Source organism: Poecilia reticulata, linkage group LG7, assembly GCF_000633615.1.
Source record: "Poecilia reticulata strain Guanapo linkage group LG7, Guppy_female_1.0+MT, whole genome shotgun sequence".
Taxonomy (NCBI): domain Eukaryota; kingdom Metazoa; phylum Chordata; class Actinopteri; order Cyprinodontiformes; family Poeciliidae; genus Poecilia; species Poecilia reticulata.
In genome coordinates, this window is record NC_024337.1 from 25,299,502 (window position 1) to 25,310,896 (window position 11,395).

At 38.8% G+C, this 11,395-nt stretch overlaps 1 protein-coding gene across 1 annotated transcript in view; it reads right to left on the reverse strand.

Moving 5' to 3' along the window:
* The window catches only part of cacna2d3a (calcium channel, voltage-dependent, alpha 2/delta subunit 3a), a 112,758-nt gene extending 108,650 nt beyond the window's left edge, over positions 1 to 4,108 (reverse strand). The window contains exons 1-2 of the mRNA XM_008414695.2: positions 3,225 to 4,108; positions 2,804 to 2,885 (exon numbers count right to left, since the gene is read on the reverse strand). Of these exons, the coding sequence (XP_008412917.1) occupies positions 2,804 to 2,885; positions 3,225 to 3,349 (207 nt within the window). The 5' untranslated portion in view covers positions 3,350 to 4,108. The remainder of the gene's footprint in view (positions 1 to 2,803; positions 2,886 to 3,224) is intronic.
* Positions 4,109 to 11,395: the final 7,287 nt, after the last annotated feature.

Genomic DNA, 11,395 nt, shown 5'->3' on the forward strand with positions numbered 1-11,395 from the left:
GCAAGGCAATCAACCTGAATGCTTATCCTGTCAGGACACAACACTTAAAACTATGCAAATGTAGGATATTGCCGTTTTACTCATTGTTACAACCCTGATAGGTGACCATTGAGCTGCTGCAGCAGTGGATCCATTGGTTGGAGTGAAGCAGGTATATTATTTGGAAACACCCAAGTTGGTGTTTCACCCCACATGAAAACTGCTGTGACGTATCAGGGGGTAAAGGACCCATCCCTCCCCTCTCTTGTCATTACTGTCCTCCTGGGTTTGGGTTGGCTTGTCCTGGCTTGGTAGGTTTGGTGGTTCACTTTGTTTTAGTGAGAGTTTAATATATTTATTCACTGAAATATAGCTTTTGTTATGAATGAATATTTATATGTGGGTGCTTTACCCCCATTTTGCCATAATCTGTGAGCCAGATTATAACAGAATGAGCCAACAGTATGACAGAATGGAGGTAAAACCAGGATTTGAACCTTGGACCTCTTGCACTCCTCATAGAAATTCACCGTAAATTAGTTGGGCTATTTGCTCATGTAGCCAGCCAAGTCAAAATTTTCCTAACTATGGGTTTATTTTATTTTTTTATGAGAAATATATATTTTTTAAAAGTTTATCATGAAAAAGGTTTTTCACACTCTTGTGTTAAAAACAAAAGTGTTAAAGAATATGTTCGTGTGAACCTTTACACCTGATGCTGCTGCGACACTTGAATGTCCCCTGTGCGGGACAATAAGACCTGTTTCTATTCTTTCTTATATTTCATGGAAAACCACGACATCCTTTCTTTCAATTAGTTGACCAGCACTGTTCAGAACCAGCTGTGGGAGGGGCAGCGCTGCACAATTCTGTGTTATGCAAAACCAGAGAAAATTCTTGTCACTCTTCCTCTTTCTCTGATATCTTATTAGAAGGACTAATAGTATAATGGAAAATTTTACAGGTATTTAAACCATTACTTTTTTATATCACTGCATGTATTAATTTAAAAGAAGCTTGAGAAATATTCAATTTTTACATTGTAGGTTCAATCACAACTTGTGAGATGTATAATGTGATCAAAAAGACATTAGATTCTTTTTAAATAAGTTCCTATTAAAAGGTCTGTTTTGCTTTCAGAAACATTTGACAAGGAAAAAAGTCTTAGACAAAGTAAGAGAGAGACTTGACGGCATATGGTGGGCGTGCACGCGTGTGTGTAAAACTTATGCAGATGAAGTGCTACTTCCATGGGAGTTTAGTTATGCCAGGGTCAGAAAGATAACTGAAGAGAGACCGAGTCCATCTGTCCTGTGCCCAGGGGAAACCTTCACACACTCTCAGAAATACACACACAAGTCTTTTCTCTTCGAGACCAGCCTCCTCTCCAAGTACAACAGATCATGTCTCTCCGCCTGTCCGCCTGTTTAAAAGCATTTGTAGCCTTAGGTCAGCTGTAGCTCCTCCTCATGCACTACACTAGGCTAACATCAACGCACAGGAAGCCGGGAAGCGTTTTCAAATCTACGCACGGATTTATGCAACTTGCACATATGAAGAACTGCACATTTGCACCACAAGAATTTTGCTGCCAAAGATGCACTTTATTGACAAAGTGGCCCTCTGCCTTTCTTCACTCATTAACCCCCTGGTCCTCATTTGCATTTCATAAGAAGGTCGTCACTCTGTGGGAGGGTTATCTCCTTTTGGGAGCCAGAGAAAGATGAGAGGGCTGAACTGACTTTTTTTTTTCTCTTGTCAAAAAGATAACACCACTCATCTGCTTATCACTTCCTGATGCTCATGCATGTGGGTGACTGTGCTTGTGAATATGCACTGTATCTTCAATACCATAAAAAGAAAAGTGGGATCTGCAGCGCAAATGAAAGTGACAGATGCAGGTTCAGTCGATGCATCAAGTCAAACCTCTTGAGATGCTCCTTGCCGTCACCAGCACTCTGAACCCTTGGCCCTGTGTCTTTGCATGCCCACTCAAAGGTTGGTTTCATTTTGCCCTTTCATCCATTAGCCAGTTTTAACTCAAGCTTCATCAACTGACCCTCCATTAGGCAAATTTGCATTTCATCACACTCAAATCCTGCCTTAATGCCACCAAACAGAGTGGAAAAGCAATGAGAAAAGACTGCAAAGAGGTATAAAAAGGTAGATAAGACGAATGGGGATGGAAACGAAGGAAACACTCTGCTGGATAGCAATAAAATTTGCTCTTTTGCTAAACTGTAATTTGTGAATGTGCACGAATATACGTGTGTATGTGTGTGTATTTGAATGGATCGGCCAGAGTGCTTTAGAGCTGACATCTATTTAAATGGCACATGTTTTGAATAAGCTTTTAAATCTGCGCCTACAATGCTGACATGCATTAACCATTCTCAAGTGGCTAAAAAGGGACAGGTCCTTAAATATGAGAGGTGAAAATCTCAGATATTGTACAACTCATTTGATTTCTGCTCATATGTTGGTTGATCATGCTGACATAAGCGTGTTAATATTCCTTTCAAAAATATTGTTACTGAAAGAGTGCTACATAGTTTTAGAATGAATGATGAAAATTATAAATACTTTTTGAAATATGTCACCCAACTCTATTACACTAAAATGAAAATGAATTAGCTGACCATCCATATCTTTTTTTTTTTTTTTTTTTTTTTTTTACATAAAATGCATTTTAGAAAAATTAGAGAACATTTGTATGTGTGTTTGGAACAAGATCTCTTGCTCCCTTCTGAAGACCTTTTTTGTCTCTGCATTATCTTTTTTTTTGTACACCTGGACAGCGAACATAGGAGGTAAACCAGCTCACCTTTTGCAGAAGCTGGGAGCCAGAGTACTTTGCAGAGATGGACTTCATCTCCCCACCAAATGCAGAGGCCCAGAGCTTCACCCTACAGGTGTGCACACACGCAAGACAGGTTCAAAAATAAGAATAAAAACCAAGATACTGCTGCAAAATATGAACAAAAGAAGCAGTGTCTTAAAAGCTCAAGAAACTCCATTAGTTCCTCTCTTTGTCTTATATTGCCGCCTTCTCATAAAATGACATTTCTTACAATTACTTGTTGGTTTTTTTTAATGATTATAGTTTAAATCCATGTAGCAAATAAACCAAATGTGGCAGCAGCTTTACAGAACTGCAATCCATATGAAACAAAGCACACAAAAAACGACAACCCGGAATTAAGTATATTTTGGCAATGCTTTTCAAAGTACAAAGGACTACTTACACGGACGGGGGGATGCTTTGGTGAGTGCCTCCAACTCCACTTGCCCCGATGTTTTGAGTTGAGAAAAGTAAGAGCAGCCACATAGACCAAACGCCGGAAGCCACACAGCACCGACCCACCTGCATCTTTGACACTGACACCCGCCTCCTGCGCGCACAATGCTAGTTTCTGTCTTTTGCTGCCACTCTCAAAAGACTTCAGTAACGAGCAGAAATAAAAAATCTAATAAAAAAAGAGGGACACTGGAGTCACCTGTATTGACTGACTGAATCATTCATGACAGTGGGGCAGCTTTGAGAGCCGGTGCGGGACGCAGATAAGCGACGCGTCTTTGGCGAACGGCGGGGCTCCCGCTGAGTGACTTATCCACAGCGAAGTGACCGGCGAGGCTCCGCTGACCGGTGTGCCGCGCACTGTTAGGATTCCAGACACTAAGTCGACCTCGACTCCTCCCGCAAAACAAGAGTCCTCTTAGTCGCTTTGATTTGCCCACCCCGGCTTCTGGAAAAGCTATACTCTGGAGGTTCGGGGTGGGGGGGAGAGAAACCGGGGAGAACATCAAACGATGCAGCGCACAAATGCACGCCTTCTCCTCCTGACTGATGGGACTAACCTCCTCTCCCTCACTTTCTCCCACCCTCACAAAACCCCACTTTCTCTCCGTCCTCTCAGAACCTAAGGATATGGGGTTGGTGACGGCTCCGGCATTGTTGTTGAATTACGCCATACTTGGGATTGCCTGACTCATTCTGTCCCCCCCGCCTATCTCCATCTCCTCACTCTTGGTCTCTAATATTGCAATAATAGCTGTAGCCTGTAGCTTTCAGGTCAGATCAAGTCATGTACTCTTATGGTCAGTTCACCGAAGCAGGAACTGCCGCTAAAGTGCAGGAATAATAGGAGGAGAGAAGCAGGAAAAAGTAACAGGCAAAAAAAAAAGTGGGGGTGTTTAGCCTCTTGGTGGAAGAAGAAGGGAAGGACAAGATGATAAGTCAGTTCTGCTGCATTAAAGCAAGCCAAATGCACTTTGCAGTAGTGATGTGGCACTGGCAGTGTGTGTAGGCATATGGGTTGGGAAAGACGATGAGAGCCCTCAGGCGATGGACCCAATGTGATGGATTGCATTTCACAAAGAAGCAGGGATTCTGACAAAGCACTGGAAGGGGATCAAGTTTGCCACAATAGCCCAGCATGTGGCTTTGTCCAATGCTTGGATATCCAAATGGACAAATGTGGCTCAAACATCTGCGTAAAACAGCTGGTGTACAGTGCTTCACAAAAGCATTCTTTGCCAAGTTTTTCTTCTCATTTTGTCACAGTACAGTCCATATTTTTTATTTATTTATTTATTTATTTATTTATTTATTTATTTATTTTGTAGTAAAGCAACATGAAGTAGTGCACAAATGTGAAGATTGTACAAATAAAAATCTGAAAAGTGTGGCATGTCTTTTTGGTGTGTGCCTGTCATATTCCGTCTGGTTGTAGACTTCAGCCTGTGTTGTTGTTGTTCCCCTCCAGCCTAGTTTATTCTTTCAGTTTGTTCAGTACTTAAGTTTTGGATTTGTTTTTCACTTGGTATATCTTCCCTATCCAGTTTACTCCTTTTTGTGATTTGCTCAGCCTTGTTCAGTTCAGTCTTATTTTAGATGTCCTATTTAGATACTTGTGTTAGTTATTTGCTTCAATTTCACTTTCCTAGTTCCTCTGTTGTCCCTCGTCCTCCCCTTTTGCCATTCTCTCTCTCTCTCTCTCTCTCTCTCTCTCTCTCTCTCTCTCTCTTTCTTTCTGTCTCTTTGTCTCTCTGTATTTCGCTCTCTGGTCTCATCTCTCAGCTGCATGCTCATTACTAATCAGCCACTGATTCTCCATCCAGTAATCAACTCACCAGGTATTTGAGTGCGTAAGCTCCTCATTGGCTGTCAGTCAGTCCCGGATTGCATACCTCCTGCTCTGTACTTTTTAACCTGTGCTCTTGCCTCATTAAACTTACTACTATCATCTCTCGTCTGGGTGTCTGCATTTAGTTTGCCACCAAACATGATCTTCAAGAAGTGTTTTGTTCTCTCCAAACCTCAGAGACTTTCAGAAATTGTATTAAGACACGGCTTTACTAGTTAGTCCGATTTACTGGTAGACTAAATTTGCCATATGTAATGTAGGAGATTAACTCAGTACAATCAACTTTAACTGCTATAAAAGACACAGTTGCAATTTTTATGAGGGTTTCTGTGATCTGTGTATCTGTAACAATTGCGTTCAGAAAATACGTCTTAATTTATTCAACTTAGTTCTGTTTACTTGTACCGCACCATTTCACAGCAAAAGTGAAACATTAAATTTATATATAGAACTGTTTTATCAGTCAGATTTTCATTCAGATTTGTATTAAATTATGTTCATTCTAGCTTGATTCCACAGACTGCAAAGCAGTTATAAGTACAGTCTTTTATTCAAACTGATAAAAAAAAAAAGTGTTCTATCTTAGGAAACCCGTTTGATTACATCAAGTTACTGACTTTGCAGCAGTCTCTCCTCCTGAACCAGCATGTAGCAACAGTGGACAACTGATTGCAATGAGTTGATAACAAGCAGCAATCTGTCATACTGAGCACGCATGCAGCGAGGCCCTGCACAAAACTTTAGGTGAGAATAAGAAAAGTGAGTTGTGAGCCATTTTAAACAGACATTAGTCAACTGTAGCAGTCCAGTCTCACATCATTTCAATTTTCCCAACAGAGCTCTTTTTTTTCTGTTCTTCGTTTTCTAAAAGTTGTAGTCACCGACAATTTTTGGTGAGCAGGTTGTACCAAAAACGCCGTTACCTATTGTGTTCCTAATATAGCAAATGAAAGAAAATAAATAAATAAATCTAGTCTCTCCATTCTTTTATCAACTAGGTTTTATTGATTTTATCCTTGCTGTATTGAAGGCATGGTAATGCAACAGGAAGATGTCATTATATTTTATTTGAAAAAAAAAAAAGTCAATGCACAACAGCAGGTTTTTTTCTTAACTTTGTAGACATTGTCAACCAATATCTCCAGCAGCTGTAGGGTGAGAACAACAAGGTCAGGTTGTCTGTCTGCTCAAGGTTTTGTAGCCACATCAATAAAGTTTACTGCATTGCACTTAAGGCTACATGATAATTATCAATGCAGATTTAGTGAAAACATATATTCAAACATGAAGAAAAAAAAGGGAAAAATCATTCTTTTAAAAAAGCAGAGGGATTCCTTTGGTGTCAATGTTTTCCTTCAGGCTTTCTTAAAAGACACCAAAGATGAATGAATTTGCCTCGAATGAAATCTCAAGAATCGGAAGAAACATTAGTGAATGGAATTGTGTTTAAGACCAATTATGAACCAGTTATTTCCATTTCTAACAGATAAGAATCAGAAGATTGGCCCATTTATGAAATGGAAATGAGCTGACGGAAGAGAAGGACTCACAATGACACTGACCCATAACACGGAAGAACCATGCAATAAAGACGTGTTGGCCTTGCTGCTTTGTTAAATGTTAAACAAATGTTAAAAGGCAGTATTTAAATACTGCCATTTATGAAGATATAAGTCATATGTCATATATCTTATATGAAGACATATGACTTATCTTCATATAAGTCATTCAAGCTGCTGATGCACACAGTATATACAACAAAAAACTGTGAAACAAAATGCACCAGAAACACTTCCCAAATGGTGTAGCCAGAACAGAAGGAATAATAATAAAAAATAATAATAATAATCATATATATATATATATATTTGCTCTGTCTCTGCTGAGCCAGTGTGGGGTGGCAATAAAAGAGGCCCATGCTACAGACTTGGTCCAAGCAAACCTGACACAGGCAGAAAGGCCATGTAGGTAGTCATCAGGTAAATTCACTATGCAGTTTATTCATGTACATAGATAGATGCATTAGTCTGGGTAACATTCATCAGGAACATCCTTTGTCCTGTATAGCATGTTCTTGAGTTTTCTCTGGATAGAGAAAAAACACAACATATCAAACTTTAGTAAGTTTCTTCACGTTGTCGCTCAGCATCTGGTTGTAAGCAGCAAGTGAAGCTACTTATCCATGACTGAACTCTACATTTGTTTAAAATCCAGGATTTACATAAATAACAACTTCAGATATACACATGTGAAAAAGGATCATATTTAATTTATACAAGTTAAAGGCAAATTAAAAAAATTATTTGGCAAATGTCTTGACCATAGACATTCTGTCTGAACGACACAGACAGCCTACACTCAAGAAATGAGGACATGTCTGAAGTCGTTGGAAGCGTGGTGGGTGAATTTCTGACTAGTAAGAAGAAAAAAAAAACAACACTATATAAAAGTGTGAGGATAGTGTGACTTTTTATTATTGAGTCGGCTTGTCAATTTTGTTTTCAATCTTCAAAGAAACTCTGAAATGCCTGGAGCAGCTACCTGATTGCATAGAAAAATGCTTGATTGGATAGGTAGTTTCATTATGTGGAATAACAGGCAGCCAGCTGAGATGTAGTATTTGCATTGTTTTGCACAGCAGACTAAAAATCATACCTGTGTGTTGCATTGCGTTCAGAGCATGCTACCGACCGATTTGCCCAGAGCATCCAATTTCATTTTACATTTTCTGGTGACTTCAATTAAAAATGAATAAATAAAATATAACTTGCTGTTACAAGTCCTTTCTTCCTTCAATTATTCTTCGTCCTCTCTTTATTATTCTCCCTCCTCCTGTCCTCAGCCTTTTTCAGATATGCAATCTCCTTTTTATCTTTTTCCTCGGGTCTCATTGACTAATTCTAAGCGCACCTTATTAAAATGTATGTTTTTAATTTATTCTTCAAAAAGACGATGTTTTCCTAAAGAACCAAGGCAATGCCCCATGTAACAGGAAATTACAGCACAAGGAAGCATAACTAGATAGGGTCTTCCTGTCAGCTTTCTTTGTTACAAATTGAATATGTTGCCCTGAACCACCTGAAAAATAAACTGACCAAACACTGCTAAATAAACCCTTTTTTTAATATAAATGTTTCTATATTGTGAAAATAAGAGTCTACAATCTTCAAGCAAATATCTTAAAAATGCTACATCTAAGCAAAATAACTCTCTGTAAAGCAACATAAAGTGCTTACATCCAACTCTAGGACTGTTTATTAGTCTGAGCTCCATAGACTTTGCTGTTTTGTTGATAACCAACTCATTTGCAATGATAACACGCCCAAGAGGCTAAAATGAGGCCATTCACTGCAGCTGTGTAGATACGAGATGAGGAGCTTGGAGGCTATGATTGGCTCTAATGTTATGTTCAATTAATAGTCAACTCACTAAGCTCTTATGTACATCAAAGTACTCCTGTTGGGATGAGTCAGTGATTGACACACCAGGATAATCCCAAATACGAAGTGCTGAGTCAGAGCATATTATCTACATTCATTATCTATATTTCAAAGGGGGAAATGCGGGTGTTAAGTAACTGTGAACTTTCTTGTCAACTTTTTGGAGCTTTATATCATATTATAATGTGATTGCCTCTTCAAAAATATACTTGGAGTCTACATATGGTTGAAGAATCCTTAAATCTCTTGTGACAGCTTAAAATATTTGCTCTCGCTTAAAATGCTTGCTCTCACCTTTTCCACACAGCTTCACCTCAAAGCTGAAGTCTCCCAGCTGATCTTCCGCCTCAGAGCACCCTTCTCCCTGCCTCACCACTCAGTTCCTTCAGACTAGCAGCAGCAGCAATTAGCAAACACCAGGTGGAACTTCTCATCTCCTGAGCTCATCATACAGATTACTTCTCAGTGCAATGCTCCTAAGAACAGATGTAAATGGTTTAATGGAGGAGCACTGTTGTGATGACATGCTGAAGGAAGACTGTTAGAAAGAGCAGGAGCTTCTTAAAAACATAGAGACAAATTTCAAAGTGTCAAATTGCAAAGTCAAATTTCTTTAGCTGTGTTTGATATATGCAACATTTTATAACAACTGAAGGTAACATAGTTACTTGACTGGGCTATAAAATATCACTATGTGACTGGAACCTACACAATACTGCACCTTTAGTAGCAGTAATGGCAGCAAATAATGCAAGTTAAAAGTAATACAAGACAAAAGTGAGGAAAAGGTGGGAATTTTGTCTGCCATTGCTTGGCCTAAGCATATATAGGAGTAAAAAAACCAGCCATTTTTTTTCTAAACTATTCTTTTTTAATCAGGTTCAACCTAATGATAGTTAAGTTTATGCCTAATGTCAAAAAACATTTATAAAGGCCAAAAACACCTGACAATATAGCAGAAAATGACCAAACGCTTAATATCTTATGTTTGGAGTATTGAGCAATGCATAGCACAAAGTTCACCAAGGAGAAAAGCGTCCATATCAAAGTCTCCAGCTTGAATCCGAGATCATAAAGTTAAGATTTAGAGGTGGAGGAAGTCAAGAAAAATGTTTTCTGAGAGCAGAAGCCTGGAAACCTCACAAATTCCTAACCTAGAGGTGAGCAGCCCATTGTGGTGAGCCCAGTCTGTTTTTAATTCGCCACATTTTAGAAAATACTGCAATTTGAGACGCTTGAGTTTTGGTAGACATTGGATGGAGATAATTCTGCTCCAGTTTCCATAAGTATTTTTAAACTGACATGCACAGATCTGTCTGCATGTTCCTCCCAATAACTGAGTCCCCAGTGTAGTCAGGCCGTGGTTGTATAGATCTCACGTTTTCTGACGCAATCGGTTCATGTTTTTCACATTGATGTTTTTGACTAAATGGCAATGTATTTGTTAAAACACAGCAAACCGCACCACTAAAACTAATTACTAGCTCAAACTAGTTATTGTGGCTACACATTCAGAAGAATCATTTCACATTGTCAATTAACATAATCTGCAGACATCATCTACATGAACTACAAACTATTGTAGAAGGCCATTTTATTGTAACATAATAAACTTTATGCTCACAAACAATAGCTGCAACAATCTTGGTGGATTGACTTTTAGCTCACTGCTATTGATGTTGACTTAAAATATTTTTTTAAGCGTTCAACTATGTGGAGTCATTTGTCCTGGGTTGGGATCGCTTCCATTCATTAGTTTTAGATTTCCAATTATCTCAGAGGCAGCAACTGTTTTCAGTTTCTGTGAATCTTATCCTTGTAAATCCTTCTAAAAATTCCTTCTCTATCCTCTTTCTGTTGCCATTAAGCAGCCGCATATCCATTCAACATCTAACCATTAAAAAGGTTTGTAAAATAGCTTATTGACTTTTGGAATATATCTTTTTGGCTCTAAAATCTGATTATATTTGCTTTGATAATAGTACTGAAAAAGGCAGAAAAAAAATGTAAGTGTTTAAAAACAAAAGAAAAAGAGGACGGTCAAATAGCTGTGCCTGATGCCAGCCGAGTAGCAGCTCTGAACATATATTTAGTGAATCAGAAGAAGGTCAAGCCTAACCCACCTAGTGCCGGTGCACTGCCTTGTGCAGCCTCCATCAAAAGCCGCCTAGACAATTGGGCCAAGCTGCAAAAGTTTTTTCTTCAACAAAGGAGTTGTATGAGGACCCTATGGGCTGTGCTTTCTGACTGGAAGCTTTACATATAAAACAGTTGGGCCTATCTGTCGCTGCACAGGCTGCATCCACAAAGTCTGAATTCCCAGCTTTGAGGACTCTGAGGATCCGAGCTGCAGAGTTCTGCACAGGAAAGAGATTAACAACAAACACGAAACGCCACCCCTTCTGTTCTGCCTGAAATGTGACAGTAAAGAAGAAGTATGAATCACTGAAATGTTTGATCCAGTGATGGTTCCAGCCAAATTGAAAATGCAACTTAAAATTGGGTCATTTATGAAGGCTATATATGAAGACTGCTTAACCTGTGTACTGTATTTTGTACATTGTTTGCTCTTTTTATTAGGATGTTTATGCACTGCCACGGTGTAATGCACAGATAATTGAAATCATTTAAGCTTTTGCTGAACTTACAAGTTGTAGTTACAAACCAAACAGCAAATTAAAGTAATTAAATCCACTAACTTTCCCACAACAATATGAGCATGTAACGCAGAATTAATAAATAGGTTACATCATGTAGAAAGCTGTAAGTTTTGACACATGTGTATACTGACATCTAGAGGATGGAGTATAACATTACATTTCCCAAAAA